Below are 23,979 nucleotides of genomic sequence, written 5' to 3'. Positions count from 1 at the left end.
TAGTTTTTTTGCCTCTATATTTTGTATTTATTTACAACACATGTTCTTTTAATATTAATAATTAACATTATACAGAATCTTTTCTCTAATGCATAACTAATATATATTTTTTTAAATATCAACGTTATTTACATATATACAATAATCGTCTTAAGTGACAATCCAACATGTTATTTTACAAAGTACAGCAACTATGAGGGTGGTCTGAAAAGTTCTCGGCCTAACAATGAAAAAACGAATTTATAATTTCAAAATTATTTTTATTTATCAACATAATCTCCCTTCAGACTGATACATTTATTCCAGCGATGCTCCAGCGCCATTATCCCGCCCATGTAGCGATAATAGGGATAGAGGGAACCTGTAGTGGTTCTCAGTAAGATGTGCAAATTACCCCTCTACAGCTGCAATCACCTCTTGATTCGATGAAAAACGCTAACCAGCGAGGAAGAGTTTTAGTTTTGGGAACAGATAGAAGTCAGAGGGAGCCAAATCTGGGGAATAGGGTGGATGTTCATACAATTTATAGTGCAGATCCCTTAATTTTCCGATTGCCAAAACAGCTTTGTGGGCAGGTGCATTGTCCTGATGAAAGATGAGTTTTTTTCTTCTGCAAACCGGGTCTTTTCTCACGAATTTTTTTAATCTTGTCTGGTTAAAAGATCGGAATAATATTCCCCGGTTATTGTTTTACCCTTTCCAAGAAAATTAATAAACAAAATGCCTTTAGCATCCCAAAACACCGATGCCATGACCTTTCCTGCTAACGGAACCGACTTTGTCTTCTTCGGGGCTGAACAACCGCCTTCTGTCCACTGTTTTCACTGCTGTTTGCATTCTGGTGTGTAATGGCGAATCCAAGTCTCATCCAAAGTAATAAATGGATGCACAAAATCTGTTTTATTCTTGTTAAAACGCTCCGAGCACTGTTCAGGGATTTTCATCTGAGTGAGTTTTTGATCTGCTGTGACCAAGCGCGGCACCCATCTTGCGCAAACCTTTTTCATATGCAATTCTTCATGCAAAATATATCCCACATGTTCTTTTGAAATACCTATAGTCACAGCAGTTTCATGCACTTTGACTCGCTGGTCATTCAATATCATAACGTGCACTTGATCAATGATGTCTGGTGTTGTCACACTTCTTAGACATCTTCACGATCATCTTCAAGGCTGGTACAGCTACGTTTAAACTCGAGAGAATTTTATAACTCCACGATACTCAATTTTATCCATTTCAAGGGATGCAGACAACACATTTGCTTCAGACAGCTGTATAAAACAAACTACTTGATTGAATGAGTTGCAATTTCAAGTCATTCATCTGTCATAAACACGGATGCTTATGACAGATGTACCAACTTAGAATAAATAATCTTGCCGATAGTGTTGCCATCTATGGTCGAGCCCGAGAACTTTTCAGACCACCTTCGTAAGTGCGGCAGATTATGGTCCATTTTCCACATTAGGTTTCTATTAAAAAATCAATAATTTTTGTTATTAAAATTATGATTATATATTATTCATTTACAAATAATATATAATACAATGAAATTCATACAAATTTTCCTCTTTTTTTTCTTTTTTTTGTATAATGTATTTAAAATATTTATTGTAGTTGGTCATTTATAGTTCCTGTTGAATACGATTACATTTTTTACAGTATTTATACAATAACAATAAATAATATATATTTACAAGTTTTTCTTTAATGTATTTAAGCACAATAACTACAGCACTTAAATGTAATAAATGGATTTTTTTTTCTTTGTGTTGATCTCGGTTGAGATGTAATGTTTCAGTTTGCAACCTCGAAGCGTTTTAGTAAGCTTATCTGAGGATGATACCGGTTAGTTGTTTTATCCCTCCAACAAGCAATAATTACAAGAGATTCGTGGGAGCTGTTTTAGCTGTAGGTAAGAAGACCATACCAAGAGTCTTCCAGAAGGGACATGACAGTAATAACCTGTATCAAGAATACCTAGAGTGTGGCGATACTGACATTGCAGATGAACTCATTCACAGCCTTGACACCAACCGACAGAAGAAATGGACTGAGACAGTAGAAAGACTCGATTGTCTGCACTCCAGTAGAAAAACATGGAGCCTTCTAAGAAAACTAGGTAGTGACACCATGACTGTCTGGGATCAATCAGCTATTTCTCCTAACCAATATGCATCACATATTGTCAACACATCAAGATATACCGCCAAGAACAAACAACACACTCTTCGAATAAAAAGCGAACTTACATATTTGAAAAATAACAGACTATCAGATCCTTTATACTCACGACCTTTCACTCTTGAAGATATTAACACTCCTCTAATGGATTATGAAACCAGGCAAGGCTCCAGGTTTCGATGGAATTCATCCTGATTTCCTGTTGAAGACAATCCAAAAAGCTCGAGAGTGGTTGGCTTGCTTTTTCTCTGACATCATTCAGACTGGTAGACTTCCAACAGAGTTTAAGAGGACAAAAATTATCCCCATCTTAAAACCAGGAAAAACCAACAACAAACCAGAAAATTACTGACCAATCTCCCTGCTTAGTGCCTGTTATAAGATCCAAGTAGGGCCGTCGCCAGAGTAGATCGCACCCTGAGGCAAACAATTAAATATTGCCCCTGATGGATTATAAGACAAAAATATAAGAAAATCTCCAATTGCTATTTTGTTTTTATTACAAGAGAAACATTAATGCAAAACAATAAAATAATAATATTAATTAAATGTTTGAACAGGGATATCGCACAATAAAACTGTTTATAAGCTCTTCTAAATTTAAATTATAAGCTATGTCCGCCTCTATCGATAGAGTTGCTAGACCAAGCAATCTTTCTTCGGTCATTGCTGTTGGCAAATAATTTTTAATCAGTTTAAGCTTGGAAAAACTTCATTCCGCTTTGCTACGCTGAAAGGAATTGTTAGCATAGCGACGGCGCCTACCACGATGTGGCTGAACGAGCTCCATTATTAAGCCGCGCCGTGAGGCAAGCTGCCTCTATGCTGCACTTTGTCGACGGTACTGGCTCCTAGAAAGGCTCATCCTTAATAGAATTGCCCCTAAGATAATAGAACAAGTCCCAGTGGAACAGGCCGGATTCAGACATAAGCGAAGCCGTTGGAATCAGGTCTGTCACTCACCACACATATAGAAGCAGGCTACCAACGATGCCTGAAAACAGTGGTAGCTTTTGTAGATCTTATCGCACAGCTTATGATACAGTGTGGAGGCATGGTGCAATCTGCAAGTTGCTCGTTCAGTCCCATGAGAACAACAGCAAAACTAATTGATAACATGCTAAGTAACCTCCTGTTCCAAGTGTGCATGGATGAGAACAAAAGTAAACAAAGAGCACTGGATAATGAATTACTACAAGGGTCAGTTATGGCTTCCCTCCTTTTTAACTTATACATCGCATATTTTAACTTATACATATAACTAATACAGCCTCCAAGAAGTTTGCTGCTCTGATGACATTGCTATAGCCCCCAGATACACCAATTTTACTACAATGGAAGATACACTAAATGATCTTGCAGTCTAGATGAATACTTCAGCAAATGGAGATTACACAGAAATCATAGCAAAATAGAAGTTTCATGCTTCCACCTGAACAATAACCAGGCTAACAAAGAACTCATGGTCTACTTCAACGCGCCCATGTCTACTTCAACTACAAATTGCTACGCTACAACAGATTCCCGAAACACCTGGGCGTCAATTTGGATAGAACTCTATCTTTTAAACCACATCTCATTAACATAGCATCCAAGCTAAAAACACGAAATAATATACTGCAAAACTTATGCGGACAACTTCGGGTGCCTCAGCAACAACGCTTACCTGCACTGCTCTTGGTCTCGTTTACTCTGCAGCTGAATACTGCTCACCAGTATGGATGAACAGCGCCCATGTGTACTTGGACGCTGTTCATCCATACTGTACCTGATGTGTACTTGATGCTTAGCTTAACACCACCATGCGCCTTATTTCTGGAACAGTGAAATCAACCTCAACCTACTGGCTCCCAGTGCTAAGCAACATCTCACCTCCACACATCTGCAGATCCAACTTTCTTTTACATGGAAATCCAAAATCTTCCAATCTACGAAGACATCCCACCCCTAGAAATAAACAGGCTAAAGTCAAGGCAAGGCAACTTCCAATCTTAACAGTGAAAAATCTTGTAGAGACAAGTTTCAACATGAAGGAGAAGCGGAAAGAGTCCTCTAGTGTAACACTTCAACAGGGGACTTCCATGAATTAGTGGACCCAACACAGATGCCTTCGGGTTTTGACCTGCCTCGGAAAACTTGGTCTACCCTCAACCGAATCCGCACCAATCATGACAGATGTGCATATTACCTTTACAAATAGGGCATGATTGCCTCACCCAGGTGCGACTGTGGATCACCCCGCAAGACAATTAACCATATTACAGCAGAATGTGCCCAAAGTGCATACAGTGGAAACCTGTCGGACTTCATCCATGCTACACCAAGTGCAGTCGACTAGATAATCAACCTATACATTCAGTGGTAGCCTATTCTTGAGTGTCTGTCTTTTATGACTGTATTATGTCTTATTACTGTACATATGTCTATTATTATGTTCATATATATTAAGGATTAATGTGATGTAACATTTCATGTGTGGCCATATGCTAAATAAATAAATAACCAGTTAGTTATTGTTTATTGGTTTGATTGTCATGTTGTTAGTAGGCTGATTTTTGATAGGTCTGATATTCACTACAGCCATAGGATGAGAAATTCATTCACAGGCAGATGCACGTACGTTCCACCCCCCTGCCACACGATAATTTGGAATGTCATGACGCATTGCTGAACTGGAAAGCCAGAACTAATATTTTGTGTCATGATATGTCCTTAAGGCTCTTTTCAGGCTATTGAAGTTTGTAAGGTTCCTGTATTCAAAAGGTAGTATATTTAGCATATCTGGGATGTAGAAGATTCGAGTGGCCTTTCCGTAGTGACTATTATATTTATATGTGATATAATTAGTTGCTGGGGTCTTGTTATACGGTATGTATTTCTGGCTGTCCTGTAGTTAGTATCGAAATAATATTTTAGCATAGCTGCATAGGAACATAAGTGTTTTGCTGTTAGTATTTTGTGTTCTGACATTGCATGCAGTGTATATAAAGCAGGTATTGTCTCTTTGTTCCCAAAAGATCAGTGTTATCATTTTGTACTGTAATCATATTAATCTATTTAGTTTGTAGTGTACACAGAACGCATAAGTTGTTATAGCGTATGTTAGTATAATTTCGCATAGTGCTTTGTATATTAGTCTTTTAACTTGAAGAGTATGCCAGTTATTGTCTTTTAACTTGAAGAGTTAGCCAGTTATTGTTCGGAGTTTATTGTGTAGATGGTTTATGTGGCTATTCCAGTTCATATCTGCATCGAAGTAAATTCCAAGGTATTGTATTGTTTCTGCCTGAGTGATGATAGTGGTTTTACTGTTCTCTGTGTTTTTTTTAAGTTGTAGAGTGGATGTTGGATGGTTTATATATATATATATATAACTGGTTGAGTCGGTGAATTTCTGAATATAATTAATTTTGTCTTTTCTGAATTTAGGTGTATGGAGGTTTTGGTAAGCCAGTCTATGAGTAGATTTATGTCATAGTGCATATTGTTTGGGCAATGCTTGAATTATTATAGATGGATATTATAGCTGTATCATCTGCATATTAAAAGATCTTGCGTTTGAGAGGTAGCTGGTTAATATCGTGCATATAAATGTTGAATAGAGTTGGGGAGAGAACAGATCCCTGTGGCACTCTCACAGGTTACTGGCTCTCTACTTCGGTTTGACCCGATACGTGTAATACTTTCTATTTTGAAGTTACTTTATAAACCACCTGTGCAGAGGCCCATCTATTCCAACATGTCTTAGCTTTTCTAATAAGGTTTACGTAATGTGTGTGTCATATGCTTTAGTCAATTCGATAAAGACTACCATGACAATTTTGTTAATATCTAAGGCGGTATTAATTACATCCGTAAAATCTTCGAAGAGATGTTGTTCCCTTATTTTTCTGAATGAATTACTTCAACAGTACGTATTGTAACAGACACATATAGCATAACATGACCTACACATTTCTTTACAGAACTAGGGTGCATCAACAACTCATACGGTTCAGCTATGAGCGAACATCTCATACCCATGCTACTCAACACCCCCTACCACAAAATTTAAAACACATAAACAATTTACAGAACACCAAATCACGACCTATGGAAACTATATCAACAGGTTAGTATAGCAGATAACACCTACATAAACTTGACAAATCACAGAAATAGCACACCGTATGCTTATATTCCATTCATAAAGAGTACCAAACAGCATAAAACGTGTATGCTAATCCCACTCTTTTTATAGATGATAACTCAGATTTGAAGTTCATGGACTTAGGAGCACCTCAACATGTCTTAATCTGCAAATCCTCATAACCAACATTAGTATTGTTGTTATTAATGCCACTAATATTCGCTTGGCACTTAATACACGACACGAAACACTAACACGTGAGCCGCCATCTTACTTCATAATCCCCTGTTTTATATATATATATATGTTTCACATAACATAACATCATTGGCCAGAAGGGTGAAGCAAGATGCTTTTATTCCCCGTTGTCTGATAAGGAGGATGAATTGAAGGAAAGATTTATGAGCTGAGAGCTCGCCCTGGGGGGCACGGAGATCAGTCATTGTTGCAAGTATTTAGGATGGCTTTTGGCCTCTTGTATTTGAAGAGGTCAGTCTCTTCATAGTCTGCTGCTTGTTTAACTAGATCGTTGGGGTGAGTAGAGATCTTTGAGAAAAATTTTTCTGCTGTAGTTAATAGGAAGGAGTAGATGTAAGGGATGTTCGTATCTCTATGCAGTTGCACGTTCCTTACGAACCACGGTGCGTCCAATATCATGCGTAAACACTTATTTTGCACTCTCTGCAGTCTGAGGATGTTGGAGTTGGATGTGTGGCTCCAGGCTGGAGAGGCATATGTCAACATTGGGCGGATCGTCAACAGGTAGAGGAGCACTTTGATTCTGGTATTCAGTCTACTTTTTCTATTTATTAGAGGGTAAAGTTGTGCAATAGTTTTAGATGCTTTCGTACATAAGGCTTTGGTGTGTGGGTTGAACGTTAATCTTTTGTCCAGAATTACTCCAAGATATTTTGTTTCTGTTTGCCAGGGGATTTTGGTGTTGAAAAGATAAAGGTCCCCCATGGGAGTTGCCATTCTTCTGGTGAAAAGTATTGCTACACTCTTCTGGGGATTCACTTGTAATCTCCATTTGGAGAACCAATGTTCTAGTTGTAGTAGGTTTTCTTGCAACTTTTTAGTGACAAGATGAGGTCGTAGAGATCTGGCAAGAACTGCTGTGTCGTCCGCATAAAGTGCTAAGATGGATGACATTGGGTTGTGCGGGATGTCTGCCATATATATTGAGAATAAGATCGGAGCCAATAGGGAACCTTGAGGAACTCCCGCAGAGATCCGTCGCTGACTTGAAACTGTACCATTTATTTTGACTTGTATGTGTCTGTCCTGGAGGTAAGATTTCATTAGGTGGACGATACTTGATGGTATACCTGCTGAAATGAGTTTGTGTAGCAGTCCCAAGTGCCATATCTTGTCAAAAGCTTTCGCTATGTCAAGGAAGACTGCTCCGGTGTGCTGGTGCCAATTGTATCCGGTGGTGATATACTCAATTATCCTATAAATTTGTTGAGTAGTACTGTGATGTTGTCTGAATCCAAATTGTTCCTTAGGAATGATATTTAACTCATTTACTGAGGCGTGGAGTTTAGAGAGAATGATTTTTTCAGCAATTTTGCCTAAGTTTGAGATTAGGCTGATGGGTCGATAGCTTTCAGGCAGGTGTGGATCTTTACCTGGTTTATGCACTGGGACTACATCTGCGACTTTCCAATAGCTGGGGAAATAGTTAAATCGGAACATGGCGTTGATTATGGTGGTGAGATGTACAACAGCTCTTCGGGGCAGCAGTTTTATTACTCTATTTGTTATGCCATCTGGGCCAGGGGCTTTTTTATTCTTTAGCTTCTTTAGAATTTCATAGATTTCCGCTGGTGAGGTGTTTGGAGGTATGTTGTTGCTGGTATCGGTGACTTTCAGTGCATGTCTGACATGGAGGTGGATTTTATAGACATGTTTGAAATCCAAGTTGTCATATGTAGGGCTACATTGTTTTTCTAGGTTCTTTGCTATCTCTTCAGCTTTTTCTGCGTCCGTGTGTACTAGTCCCGTGTCTGACTTGAGTGGGGGAAGAGATTTGCTTTTGTTTCTGAGACTTCTTAATATGTTCCAGATGGAGTGATCGCCAGGTGATACAGAGGCTAGTTTGGCTTCCCAAGTTTTGTTCCTATAAGCTTTAAGTGCTTCTCTAACTTCATTGTTCAGTTTGTTGAGAATCCCCTTATCCTGAGGTGCACAGGTGTTGTGGTACCTTTTCCTTGCTTTGTTTTTGTTCCTAATTAGATCCATGATGTCTTCTGGGAGTCTGTTTGGCTTAAAAGTGGTTTTGGTAGAGGTGACAACCTTTATGGCTGAGGTGATTTGCTGAGTCAGACGTTTGACAGCATTTTCAATTTCTTTTATGGAGCTGATGTGAGGGACAGGTCCAATATGTTCTGATAGTACTTCTGGAAGTTTTTTCCATAAGATAAAGGAGTGGGGAGGAGGCAGCAGTTGTTCTTGCTTACCCAGCTGGAGCAGGATTGGGTTATGATCAGATGTCAGCTCGTTTAAAGAGACTAGGCTATACTGTAGTTTAATATTTTGTAATATAGCAATATCAAGTATGTCAGCTGTACCATACGTACTGTGATGGGTTGGTTCTGCAGGGCCTGCCACCACTGCATAATTTGAACTGGAGTAGCTAAAGAGTGTGTAGCCATTTCTGTTTGTAGTTTTACTGTTCCATGATGGGTGTTTTGCGTTTAGATCACCGGCAATGATGATTTGATCATTATTGCCTAGGACGGCATCTAGATCTGAATATAATAGATTCTTTGATGGAGGGTTGTAAGCTGCATAAAGTGTTAGTTTCCCAGTTGAAGTAGTGGGTACTACTATTCCTGTGAGCTCTAGATTTTTAGTTGAGGGGCTAGTTACAGAGTGGTATATATGTTTCCACACGTTATTTCTGAGATATGAAGCGTTTATTGGCGCCTGTTCGTGGTGAACTATTGTTTGTAAATCTTCTTATTTTATTTTGTTAAAATAACATATAATTATTTATTTATTACAGATACAAAGCTGAATTATGACGAGTGTCGCTGTTTAAAATACGAAAAGAATTATATTTTTTCAATTATCGTTACACGAAACAAATGCACTGCGATCTAACGCCGATATTCGTTTGCGCTTGTCATTGCTATTGATACGAAACTTTTATTATTGGTGTTTGTTCGTGGTGAGGATGAAATATTTTTAGTAAAGCAATTTTTTAATATGTAAATTTATTTATTAATAAATTCGTTACTGATTAGGGGGAAAAAAGTTTTTTTTTTTTGGTATATGCAGCATCCCCACTTAAAATTTTCACCGGCCGCCACTGCTGTTGATGTTGCTACCGTTACTGATGATGTATTGGTTTCACTTCTATGTTACTGAAAATAAAAGCAATACGTGATATGTATTGCGTAATACATCATAGGTATTACGATAGGAAACTTACATATTTACAGGATGTTGTTTTTGAGCAAGGAAAGGAAAGAGTAGCAATAGCATTCAACACCAAATGAGAAGATAAATTTGATTGGAAGGCAGTTTGAGGTAGAGTTATGTGGGCAAACTTCAAATTGTGGAAACGGACAATGAAACTTATTCGTGCCTCTGGTCCTACAGAAGGTTCTTTTAAGGAAGAAGTGGAAATATTTTTGAGTAATTAGAACAGGCCGCTGACATAAAGAAAATGGAAAAAGTGGTCCTTGTTGGAGATCTAAACAGCAGAGCAGGAAATGAATCCCGCCAGACACAAAGAAATGTTTAGAAAAAATTTGGGGAAAAGGCCAAAGCTAATAATAAATATTTGCCTGATTTTTCATCAAGCCACGTACTAGCCATTACTAACACCGTGTTCGGATATAAATATGTGCACATGTGGAGAGAAAATACAAGAAATAAGAAAAGCCTTAGTGAGTATGCCATTCTTGATCGTGATATCATGTTCATTCAGGATAAGATTGTACAGAGGATTTTGAATTGGAAATGACCATTACTTAGTGCAAAGCAGGATAAATCTGGATATTACATTGAAAAGAAGAGTATGTAAGAAAGTTTTAAAAAGAGTTCATGTTGAGCAGCTTTTACAGGTAAATTGGAGACTCAACTATATAAACATTTTTGAAGAAACATTGATACAAATTGAAAACAGGAATCAATTTTGGAGTCTCAGTAACAAATTCTGAAAAAGACACCGATTAATTCAGCTAGGGAGGTATGTGGTGAAGATGTCTGCAAGGATAGACAAATAAGAACATTATGGTGGACACAGGAAGTTAAAAAGAAGAAGAAAGCATACTGAAAGTTCCTAGCAAATAAATAGTAGATGTCCTAAATGAATGCAGAGAAAAACGTAAGAGAGTTAAGCTATGTGAAAAAGTAGCTAAACAAAAGTCATCGAAAGACTTTGGTAAGAACACAGAAAATAAATATCAGGAAGTTGGCAAAATGTTCTGGAGTAAATTAAAGAAGCTATGACACGGAGGAAAAGTACTGAAAAAGGAATCAAAAATGATAAATGTGACACGAAAACTAGGATATCCTAGATATCTGGAGTAAGCACTTTGAAAGACTGTTAAACGAAACAAACAGTGACAGAACCATACTAGAAAATTTTCAAAAGAAATGTAATGTACATATCATTACTTCAAGTAGAAAAACTCGAAATGTACAAAAGCAGGTGGAATAGATGATATTCGACCAAAAATTCTTAAATATTGAGGCATAAAGTCAGAAGAGCGAATTCCCGATAATTGGAGTAGAGCTCCCATTATCGGGAGCTCTAAAAAATAAAAAAAAGGAATAAAACTAAATGTGAGAATACAGAGGAATTTCTGTACTAAGTGTTCCAGGTAAGATTTATGCAAGCATACGCGTAGTTGAAAAGAGATTGAGAAAGATTGTGGAAGAGAAACTTGGAGAAGAACAAGCTGGGTTCAGGCCAAATAGAGATTGTCAAGATCAGATGTTCTTGACAACTTCAGATGTTTAAGACAACTAGTTGAGAAATCGTGAAAATATAACAAGGATCTGCACTTAAGTTTTGTAGATCTGGAAAAGGCATACGACAAGGTGCTCAAAGAAAAGCTTTTTAAAACAGTACAATTATATGGCATGAATGAATATTATACAGAGCAATACATAGCTTATATTTAAGTTGTCAGTCAGCAGTTAGAATTGAAGGAAATACAGGAAAATAGTTTGATGTAAAATCAGGAGTAAGATAAGGATGCACATTATCTCCACTCTTATTCATCATGTATCTGGATCACATGAACGAAAGTGGAATTAGGCCGGATAATAGAATTGGAGATGTCAAACTTAGCTCTGCTTTATGCAGATGATGGTGGACTCCTAAACACATCTAGTTCAAGTATCCAGGATTCCCTAACTAAATTGAATAACAGCTGTAACAAATTTGGCAAGAAAATCAGGAACTAAAAGACCAAACCTTTGAAAATAGGCAGGAGCACAGAAAACTTCAGCTGCATTCTGAATGGAGATCCTATAGTACAAGAGAAATATTCCAGCTATTTAGGCGCAGTTTTTAGTGAAGATGGTAAATTAAATATGGAAATAGATAACAGGATAAGCAAAGCTGGCAATGGTAGCAAGTTGAATAAATTTATTTAAAAATAAGAGAGAAATTATTTAAAACACCAAACTAGCAGTGTACAAGAAAGTGTTCAAACCAAGTTTAAGTGATCGATCTGAAAGTTGGGTTAGGAATAAAGCACTTGATCAGAATGGAAACCACATATGAAGATTCGGAGAAAGTTAAGGGGAGTAAACCGATGACATCAATGGCAAAATAATATTAAACATGAAGATATTAGAAAGAAATTTGACAATGTTAGCATTCAAGAATGTGTTAGGTTATCTAAAGTGGCACCATAATGTCTAAGGCGAAATAATCACATGATCTAAGGTGGCATGGCCATTTAATTGAAATGGAGGAGGAAAGGTTAACAAAACAGGCGTTTGATGTTAGGATGGCAGGAAAGAGACCTAGAGAAAGATCAACTAAATGGATTAATTCGGTAAGAAGTGCCTCAGACGCATAGAATGTTATTATAGCAGTGTTGGAGTACTCACAATTGTTGATAGGAGATTACTAATAATGTAAACTTAATCATGTATTGATGTCATGGTGACCTGAACATCCCTTGGGGGTACATATCAGGAAATTGATAATGATGATAATTGCAGTTTTATATATTTTAGAAAAATAAAAATTTTGGATGGTAGCATTAGCACATCAGCAGGAGACAAAATATATAATGAAACAACATCTATAGAGAGTGGGAGACGTAATTACAAGCACTCAATAAACTATCAAAGTTATTTTGAATAAAGCAATACAGCGCGTTTATATATAAATACCTTGAGAAGTCCCATATAGAAGAACAGCTGAAAAATGGTAAACACGGGGATGTAATATTCAAATTTATAGCCAATCATGCCTTGTTCTGGATTTTCTACATACTGGCGTCCAAAGATGCAAGCTACGAAAAACGCATATGTTGCTAAGGTAACAACCTGGATAAAAAAAAAAATAAATAAAATAAAATAAAGCTATATATACAGGGTGTTCGGGATAAATTTGACATATTTATAATTAATTATATTTTTCCGTAAGTTACATGTATTAACACACACTTCTCTTCATTTAAAAGTTTGGACCCTTCTTCATTCATATACAAGATGTCAGAAAGGATGGATAGCTGGAACCCACCTGAATCATGGAAGAGAATAACTTGTATCATGATGATTCGTGCCCGCCATCAAAATAAGGATATTACGACTGCTGCCCAATGCTCCCTGAATACAGTAAAAACAATCAGGCATGAACTAGAGACTTGCAATGGTGACTACGAGGATGTAGCAAGAAGAAAGACCCCTAGCAGACGATCTGATTGCGTTCGTACAGCAGAATTCCTCGCAAATCTGCAGGAACAGGTGTTGAAGAACCCTGGCATTGGAATTCGGGCTTTGTTCGTGGAGTTGCTAACTGTAGTCAAGCCCTGGATAACAAGGGTAGCCAATGGTAGGCCGTATGTATGGCAGCAGGATTCGGCCCCTTGCCACACCTCTGGGAAAAGTCAAAAATGGTTGTCTGAAAATTTCTACGACTTCACCAGTCCAAATGTTTGGCCTCCAAACTCCCCAGACCTTAACCCCATGGATTATTTTGTATGGGGCGCAGTTGAAAAAGACACCAATCGCACTTCCAGTAATACAAAAGCCCAGTTAATGGATAAAATTAAAACAGTTTTTGCGGCCCTTCCCAGGGAGACTGTAGCATCAGCTTGTTCGAGGTTCCGAAGCAGAATTGAAGCTGTGATCGATGCTAATGGTGGTTATTTTGAGTAAATCTTGTTGATAGTATTGTAATTAACTCTGCCTGTAATGTAATGTTTTTTTGTCAATTCATTAAATTTAATAGATACAAAGAAGATTTTCTTTTTCCTTACTTACGAAACTGTCAAATTTATCCCGAACACCCTGTATATATATATATATATATATATATATATATATATATATATATATATATATATATATATATATATATATATATATATATATATATATATATATATATATATATATATATATTAAAGAATATTACACGACAGCATTCAAAATAAACTGTTCAGGTTAAAAATGTTTTTTTTTTTATTTTTTTATTTATTTATTTTTTTTTTTGTTCAGAAGAAACTCAATAAAACAAAAAAACACTGTTCTTAGAAACTGAATTCTAAATTCCGTAGTCTGTTATCACTTTTCTCTACTTTAAAAAAATTACTTGAATCCTACAACGACTGTAGTGTGAAGATCTGAAGAAATCAGGAAGAAATTTGAATTTTATAATTCAGGAATGTGTGAGTAAAGCTAACCTAAGGTGGAATGGCCATATAAACAGAATGAGAAAGAAAATGAGATTAATAAAACAGATATGTGACGCAAAGATATCCGGAAAAATGGCTACAGGAAGACCACAGCTGGATGGATGGATTGATGCACTTAGAAGTGCTTTAGAAGAATGAAGTATAAAAACATGAAAATACTTAAATACTTACAAATAGACAAGACTGAAGAAAAATTATTGATGAGAAATTAGTGATAATGTAAACTTTTTATGTATTACTATCAAGTGATTTGTTTACCTCTTGATGGTACATATCAAGGAATTGACGGTAATGATGAAGATGATGATATGAGAGTTTTGTAGAGTATAGCGCATAAGTTTGAGATACTGGGCATCAGCAGCCATTGGGCTACAGGAATCAAACTAAAAGATCAGCTCAGTATTGATAAAATGCTCCTGGAAAATTCAAAAAGACGAAAACCTAACGTAAACATGGCGTAGATAGACTACAAGAAAGCATTCGATTCCTCTCTCTCTCTATGACTGTAAATCCGTGTGTGTTCACGGGCTGGTTTGCCTGATCTGAGGGACGAAAAACACGAGTTTCCAGGTGAAAAAATCCCCCTACATCCGTATGAGACCGGTAACTCACCTTTAGTCGAAAGAAACCAGATAAAAGTTTCTCACCTCATGGACGGGAATCGAACCCAGGTCTTTCCGATTATAGGGGTTCGTCTATAACGACTGAGCTACGGAGGCTCAGAAGATCCTCTAAAAGCAATAGGAAAGACATTCGATTATAAGAGAGAACAACAGAATAATCTATTTGAGCGTTGGAATAATAAACCATTGCTGATATTTGCAATACACCAAAGGAAAAAAAAAACTAACGAGACTACGACATAGTAAAGACTACGAAATGAAAACATCAAGACATATTTTACAAACTAATGCATTTAAACTAACATTCAATGCAGAATATGCAATATGCGATCAGAAATATGATTCAGATCTGATTAGAATATGATGAAGGGGGCCAAGATACTTCGTTAGTTGTGTGTGTGCGTGCGTGCGTGCGTGCGTGTGTGCGTGCGTGTGTTTCTACCTACTGTAACAAACACGTTACTTTACAAAAGGAAACAGAATTGATTCCTTGCAGAATGCAGAATTGTGCAAAGATTTCCGAAGGAGCAAAACCCGTGGCAGCTGGCGAAAATTTTAAGTGGGGATGCTGCATATACCAAAAAAAAACTTTTTCCCCCCTAATCAGTAACGAATTTATTAATAAATAAATTTACATATTAAAAATTTGCTTCACTAAAAATATTTCATCCTCATCACGAACAAACACCAATAATAAAAGTTTCGTATCAATAGCAATGACAAGCGCAAACGAATATCGGCGTTAGATCGCAGTGCATTTGTTTCGTGTAACGATAAATGAAAAAATATAATTCTTTTCGTATTTTCAACAGCGATACTCGTCATAATTCAGCTTTGTATCTATAATAAATAAATAATTATATGTTCTTTTAACAAAATAAAATAAGAAAATTTACAAAAAATAGTTCACCATGAACACGCGCCAATAATAAACGCTTCACATCTCAGAAATAACGCGCGGAAGGCAGTGTATCATCATATGATACACTGCCCAAAAGGCAGTGTATCGTATGACGTAACGTGCAAGCGCAAACGAATATCGGCGTTAGATCGCAATTATCGTTACACGAAACAAATGAAAAAATATTATTCTTTTCGTATTTTCAACAGTGACACTCGTCATAATTCAGCCCTGTATCTATAATAAATAAATAATTATATGTTATTTTAACAAAATAAAATAAGATTTACAAAAAATAATTCACCACGCACACACACAGCAATAATAAACGTTTCATAACTCACAGAAATAACGCGCGGAAGCATACTACAGATACATTGCCGTTTGAGCAGTTATAGTTGGGAATGACGTAACGTGCAATGACAAGCGCAAACGAATATCGGCGTTAGATCGCAGTGCATTTATTTGTAATCTTAAGTGTTAATCGAACAATTCCAATAATTAACTATTCAATCAATGTGAAAACATAAGCTGTAACCTTTAACATGTTCTACTGCATTTATATAATGTTGTAAGCATTGTAATTAATTATAAACACAAACAAAATTTAATTTTTTCATTTTTTCCTTGGGGATGCTGCAGTGTTGCAGTGCTTATGTACGGGCCGCCACTGAGCAAAACCAAACGTGCAGTTTACAATCATTACAGTCATTTTAAATCCTGTAGTTTTAAATTTTCTTAACTTATGTTCTATACATGATAAAATCAATCTGAAAAAAAAAAAAAGGATAAGTGACAGAATTTATTACAGTTTTTACATGCATTTATTCTTGGAATTGTTAATTCTCGACATGTCATCGTCATTACGTATGCAAACCGAGATACGATTCTGAAGTTGTACAGTTTTGTTTTTTATTATTTTTATTATTATTATTATGTGACACCTCCAGGAAGTCCAAAGACTCATCGAGGGAGAGTGTGCCAACAGCATCGAATGATTGATCTCCTTCCAACTACTAACCGCGCTCAAACTTGCTTAAGCCATTAGTAGCAGCGGCTCTACGAATCGACCAACCTTTGCTGGCTTTCCGTAATATCCTGAATCTCATTAGTAATCATAGTCCCCAGATCGTCTAAAAAGTGAGCTTTTGTTGAAAAAATGATAGTCTTAATATGTTTCCCATAGGAAAAACCTAGTGGGCTCAAGTCTGGTGAACGTAGTGGCCAAGAGATCTGCAACCTCTTCTAATCCATCTGTTAGGAAAATTTTCATTCATAAACTGCCTAAGACTGACAGCAAAGTGACATAGTGCGTCATCGTTCTGAAACCCTGTATCACTTATAAGTCTAAATATGTTAGGAAATTATGCACACTAGACATTGACCTCAGGGGAATCTCATCTAGCTTTTCATTGACTCCATATACAGCAGATATGTCTGTTAGCCTCACCACTATTGTGAAATGTTACTTCGTCAGAAAACATTAAATGGTCAATAAATGAAGCATTACTGTCACGTTTTTCATTAAATTGTGACAGAAAATCAATCGTGTGTCGTCATCTTCTTCCAGCAACATTTGGTGAACGTGAATGTTGTAGGTTTTCATGTAAAGTTTCATTCTGAGAATATTACGCAACTTAAGTAACGAATACTCAGCTAGCTCCAAAATGGCTGTTTCATTGGTTTCTGAGGACTTGCAATAAGGATTGTTCTACAGATCCCACGCTTTCCTCACTTACACTTGGCCACCAGATCGTGGTTTATCATTGCAAGACTTATTCAGTTGGTTATGGAATTCCTATGTGGTGAATCTTTGTTGTAATGAGTTCTAAATCTCCTTTGTACTGTGACTTGCAGACTTTAACTCGGTCAACCACAGTTCACAATTTACTTTATCTTCTATTAAAGCTATTTCATCAATCCTAATTGTGCAATAAATAAATAAACAAAACTAATTAAATAAATATAAATAAAAATAAGTTTTTTTTTGCTAAACTTTAATAATATATATATATATATATATATATATATATTGACCAGTCTGTTTTTCTACCCACTGCAGGGTGAAGGCTTCTCCCATTGAGGGAGGTTTCGGTCTACTGCTCCCATGGTGGCCCAGTTAATATTAGGAGAGCGTATCTATACTTGGGTGAATGAAGGTGGAAGACAATCACAAACAAACATGCCTACACGGTATTCGAACTCGCAGCCCCTTGGCTGGAGAGCAAATGCGGAAAAAAGGATAGGTGGGGTTTGGTAGACTGAAGATAATAGCAGACACTCTTAAGGTTGGAGTTGAAGCCACGTATTTCGGATTCGAACCAGCAGCCGCTTGGCTGGAGAGCGGATGCGCTAACCACTCGACCAAGTGCTAGTAGAATGTGAGATTTGAGTTTCTGCAAAAAAGGATAGGTGGGGTTTGGTAGATTGAAGATAATAGCAGAACTATTAAGGTTGAAGTTGAGGCCACGTATTATTATTATTATTATTATTATTATTATTTGACGCCTCCAGGGAGTCCAAAGACTCATCAGGGGAAGGCGCTTGCTCTGCAACTCTGTCTCCACCACTCAATCCAGTAACTGACTGCAACTACACCAACGCCATCAGCCGCCGACCACCACCATTTTAACAGACAATCACAAACATCTATACCCACGGCGGGATTCGAACCCACAGCTCTTTGGCTGAAGAGCGGATCCGCTGCCACTCGGCCAGCCAGGCTGGCTAGTGAAGTATGTTCGTGAAGTGGATGTTCAAGGTGCAGTTGGGCATATATTTGACTGCAAGGGTATTCCCCATTTCCTATGTAGTGCCTGTATACTGATCTCCATGGTGGCTGCTAGTGGTTTCACTTGGTTTTTGCACTAATTTAACTTGTTAGCGGATGATCCAACTGTTGTCTCCATTTTAGCGTTTTTCTTCAAGTTCTCTTCGAAGATGACGTCCTTGTTCTCGTTGGGCGAATGTTAAGTCAGATCGAGCACATATGCGCGATTGGGGGGGAAAGTGTCCTTGAACTTGTTATTAATCGCTGTTATTAATTTAGATGTGCTTGTCGGTGTGTGACGGGTCACTTTCACGAGACGTGGAAAGTTTTTTCCGTCCTTTCTTTTATTTATGGGTCCGAAACGATGGCACCTAACGATATTTCTAGAATTATGGCTACATTCTTCTGCTAATTTTCTGATGTCTTCTTTTAGTGATTTACCATTTTCCGCCGGAAAGTTCAAAATAACGGCGTTGAATCTGTTTTCGGCTTCGATCGAGTCATGTACTGTTGATGCAAGTAAAATGCGGAGTTAGCTGTCAAAGGTGCACTTGCGTTGCAGCTCTGATCGTCTAGTACCTCGAGTTTAGCTTCCAGCGTTCGGATTTAGGAAGAGACGGTTTTGATTATAGTATTAAGATGTTCGAGGTTTTCAATTCGTTTGCCTAAGTTTAGAAGCTGAATAGCTTCTGCGCCGATTCACCTAATTTAGCACAGGAAGTATGTTGCCAGTGGCAACAGAAAGCGTACACTTTTTTTTTTTATTTTTCGATAACATCGATTTTACAGCTGCGGTACTTTATATTGTCGTTGGGTTTGTCGGTGATCGACGGTGCTTCGCTGACGAAATTCGAGGTACACTTTCGTAGTCGGTGTTTGTTGCTTCCATCTTTACTTCGCATGGTAGTTATAGTGGGCACTTACAATGTGGCTAATTTTTAATTGTAAAAATAACTGATTTGATGCACTATAAGTACTTATAGATAGTGCATCAAATCTAGCATTGATTAATTTGAACGAAAAACACTTACAATAACGATAAAATGTCTGAGCACATGTAAGTTTGTGGATCTTCAAATAAATGCATCACACTCTTAGTATACTAAACTACACTACATTGCATTTGTAACATCTTTTTAACAGACCGCTTTTGTTACGTACGTTATGAAAATTTTCAAACTGCACGAGGCATTTTTAATGGGTTTGTATTAAAACTGAATTAAAATTAAAATTAAATTTGTATTAAAAGAAAAAAAACGAAACTTCCTTAGAAATGCTGTATAACCTATAGCTTCCAGCTTTTCATGAAAATTATCAAGCCTCATAAAAAGTCACGGCACTGGCCACACAGCAAATACATTGCTACACTCTCATTCCAATCAAAAATACTATAAATTCGTAAATTTTGTACATACTAATACACTGGTAAACTTGGACATTATTGCATCGGCCTTTAATTGCACATATGCCAATACCTGAAAATAAAAGTGATTAGAAAGTGTATCATGATGATACTTACCTGTGTATACACCAAAGGCACACTTATCCAATCATAGCCCCATAGCAATCCACATTTAGACCTAAATTCGTTGAACTCCTAAAAGAAAAGCAGCATTATTAGTTTTGGACTTAATTGATCTGACAATAACATTATTAGTACAAAAAAAAAGTAATAATGTCTATTGAATTTTGATACAATTTTATTATGAGTGTTTTTTTTTTAATCGGGAAGACACACCTGTCATATGTTAAATACTGCTTGCAGAGATTAACTTTTATAGAGCTAGAAATACATTACCTGGTAGAGCGCGTTGCAGGCTACACTTCAGGAATTACTATAATGCATTTTTTAAATAAGATACTAATTTAAACATTGTTTACTACTGAGCACAAGACTATTAGGCGTTGCGCCACCCAAGCTTAAGCTAAATTTTATTAGGAGAAGACATTTAATCAAATGTTCATAGTGTTGGTGTGCTATATTTCCCAATTTGATATGTGCACCAGCCAGTTTGCTTGTAATGTGTAGAGTGTTGCCCCCCCCTCCCTCCTGTCTGTGTGTGTAAAGAAAGAGAGAGAGAGAGAGAGTCAATATATACCCTCTCTCTCTCTCTCTCTCTCTCTCTCTCTCTCTCTCTCTCTCTCTCTCTCTCTCTCTCCCTCCTGTGTGTGTGTGTGTGTGTGTGTGTGTGTGTGTGTGTGTGTGTGTGTGTGTGTGTGTGTGTGTGTGTGTGTGTGTGTGTGTGTAAAGAAAGAGAAAGAGAGAGAGAGAGAGAGAGTCAATATATACTGGTAATTTCCTGCCAGGCATTTTCGATCTATAGTATATCCAATCCATGCTGATGGAGATGGATGCCACTTTGGTTTGTATTTTACTTTGTTTTGCACTTTGTCCCTTCCCATAAAAAAAAGAGGGGGTCTGTTCAGAAAAACATACCACTGCATTGGAAGCATTGCATTATTGAGAGCTGCATATCTGTTGGAACAGCAAACTTCACAGTTAGAATGCTCCAAAAGACATAAGGCATTTCACGGGCATTTGCCAAACCCACACTCGTTTATCTGATTGTCAAATAAACGGTTGGTTGTCACAAATCGTGATGTAACAAAGAAAGAGTTATATAATAGCTACTCGAAATGTTTACCTTCTACTTATTCTGCTCGCATAACATTATTTTGAACTTGATTATTAATGTCAAGTTCACCTGCAACCTTACTGCTTTCCGTAAATGGCGATGGATACCGTATTGAAAACTGCGACTGGGACAATTACGATCAAGAAATCGTAGATAATATTCCTCAACAGCGAGTCTAATACTTCCGGCAAAAGAATCGCTAATGAAGTGGATGTCAGTGCACTCATGCTCTGAAAATTAGCAGGCATCTTTCATCAAAATACAGTTAAACAGTTCGATATTTGTAACCCTGGCTGGACGCTGTATCCGCTGTACCCGAAACTCTACTCTGTACCAAACGAGCAGGGTTTCGAGTACTATGATAGCATAAATGCTTGTAAATGTCTTTAGTTGCTAAGTAAGTTTCTGGAATTCTGAAGTGTTTAGTTGCTAGATACGTTTCTGAGCAGCTTTAAAAAGTTCCATGTCTGGTTCCTGTAAGCACGGTTTCTAAATCATCTAACCCCTCTCTCTTCTGGAACTAATATTCTACAAGAAGTTTACAACCTTCTCATATATATATATATATATATATATGAAAGAATGATCATTGACTCGGCTCGGTTAACATACATATTTTTTAAAACTAATTGAATGACTAAAACCGAGATTTAAGTAAAAAGGTTTAATATTAAAACACAACTAGTTTCGGCGTGTAACAGCCTTCATCAGGTGACATTATAAAAGAAAGAAAAAACATTAAAACACTGAAGCTTAAATAAACTTTGAACAACTTAGAGAGTCTCTATACATAATTGACATTCAAATGTTGTGGTTGTATTTAAATCTGTTCTTTCGTTTGTGGTATTGTTGGGAAAGTGCGTGCTAGTAGCATCTCGTGAACGACAGTACATGATTACAGCTGAATGACTATCTGGGAGGTTGTAGCTCAAGTTATTATTTAGATGAACAGGATTGAAGATGATTTCTCTAGATTCTACGATTTTTCTCTCTAGTTCATCATTGCAACGGAAGATGTTAGTAGATTTTTCCCAGCAGACTTTATGACTTTGGCTTTCATCATTAGGATTAGCCGAGAAAAGGATATGACTTGATATTGCACTGGCTCGCTGTCTCTTGTAAGTAATTGTCGCTCATGTGTTCTTCCATACGCAATTCGACAGATTTGTCTGTCTGCCCAAAATAAGGAATATCACAATCACACAATATTTTATATACATCAGGGTATTTAAGATGATAATGACAAAGTTTTGGGTGGCTTATCAAGAAACGGATTTTTGGAAGTGGAGTGAACAAAGTTCTGATATTGTATTTTCTTAGAAATTTTGCTAATTTATGTGAAACTGTACTTATGTAAGGAATAGATATATTGCCTTTGAATCTATTTGTTTCTTCTGAGCGATGTCTAGGAGATTAAGAAGGAATCCTTCAATGATTCTCTTGGAATATCCATTAACTTTGAAAGAAGTTTTGAGATGGTTTATTTCTGTAAGAAGTTCATTTGGGTCATCCAGAAGAGAACGCGCTCTATGTCCCAAGGTGGAAATTATTCCAAGCTTATGAGGAGGGAAGTGATGGGACTGACTATGCAGATATCTGTAGGTATGTATGAGCTTTCTATATATCGATATTTTGAGTTTACCAGAAGAGCGGGTCAGTTTGACATCAAGATAAGGCAGGGAATTATCCGTTTCAAGCTCGGCAGTAAACTTAATACTTCGATGTCGGCTATTGAAATGTTCGAGGAAAACCATAAGGGAATCATGTCCATGGCTTCAAATAATGAAGACGTCATCTACATAGCATTTCCAAACTTTAGGTGTTAAAATAAAGGAAGAGATAGCTTTGTTTCAAAGTCCTCTAAGTAAATATTTGCGAGTACAGGGGATAAAGGATTACCTATAGCCAGCCCATGATTTTGCTTGTATATAGTATTTTGAAATCTGAAGTAACCGGACTTGATGCAATGTGTCAGCAAGGCTAACATTTTTTTGGATAACTTGTCCTTGAATAATGTTAGGACTTCATCTGTTGGAACATTAGAGAACAAAGAAGTTATGTCCAAGCTAGACATGATTTCATCTTCATTAACTGTTATATTCTTGATGTATGAAACAAATTCTGTAGTGTCCTTGATAAAGGATGGCGACTTGGCTGAAAAACGTTTGAGGTATTCGGCAAGATATTTTGAGAGATTGTACGTCGGAGAATTGATACCTTCTACAATGGGGTAGTGGGGTGTTCTCTTTATGGATTTTAGGAACACCATTTATGCGAGGAATTAACGGATGGAGAGAGCGTAGAGATAAGCGAACGTTTCGCGATGATTCGGTGGCTGTATTTAATAAGTTGTTTGTACGATTTTGAAGTTCACGAGTTGGATTTCTTTCGAGTATTGAGTAGGTATCATTTTGTAGTAATTCAAGCATTTTATTCTGGTAATCTTCAGAGTTGAGGATTATCTTCAGAGGGTAATCTTCAGAGTATCTTCAAATAATCTTCAGAGTTCAGGTTCTGATATTGTATTTTCTTAGAAACTACAATATCTGAACTTTGTTCACTCCACTTCCAAAAATCCGTTTCTTAATAAACCACCCCAAACCTTGTCATCATCATCTTAAATACCCTGATGTATATAAAATATTGTGTGATTGTGATATTCCTTATTTTGGGCAGACAGACAAATCTGTCGAATTGCGTATGGAAGAACAGATGAGGACATTACTTACAAGAGACAGCGAGAGAGTGCATTATCAAGTCATATATCCTTTTCTCCGCTAATCCTAATAATGAAAACCAAAGTCACACAGTCCGCTGGGAAAAATCTACTAATAT

At 36.9% G+C, this 23,979-nt stretch overlaps 1 protein-coding gene across 1 annotated transcript in view; it reads right to left on the bottom strand.

Moving 5' to 3' along the window:
* LOC150109767 (bestrophin homolog 17-like) overlaps nt 1–23,979 on the bottom strand; it is a 226,406-nt gene that overhangs the window by 134,384 nt on the left and 68,043 nt on the right. Inside the window, exons 4-5 of the mRNA XM_090409019.1 lie at nt 20,028–20,105; nt 12,686–12,841 (exon numbers count right to left, since the gene is read on the bottom strand). Coding sequence (XP_090265145.1) covers nt 12,686–12,841; nt 20,028–20,105 — 234 coding nt within the window. The remainder of the gene's footprint in view (nt 1–12,685; nt 12,842–20,027; nt 20,106–23,979) is intronic.

The sequence above is a fragment of the Typopeltis vanoorti genome, chromosome 1 (assembly GCF_054136105.1).
Source record: "Typopeltis vanoorti isolate ZY-2024b chromosome 1, IOZ_Tvanoo_1.0, whole genome shotgun sequence".
Taxonomy (NCBI): domain Eukaryota; kingdom Metazoa; phylum Arthropoda; class Arachnida; order Uropygi; family Thelyphonidae; genus Typopeltis; species Typopeltis vanoorti.
The sequence above is the reverse complement of the archived record's forward strand: the minus strand, read 5'-3'. Positions and strand labels throughout refer to the sequence as shown.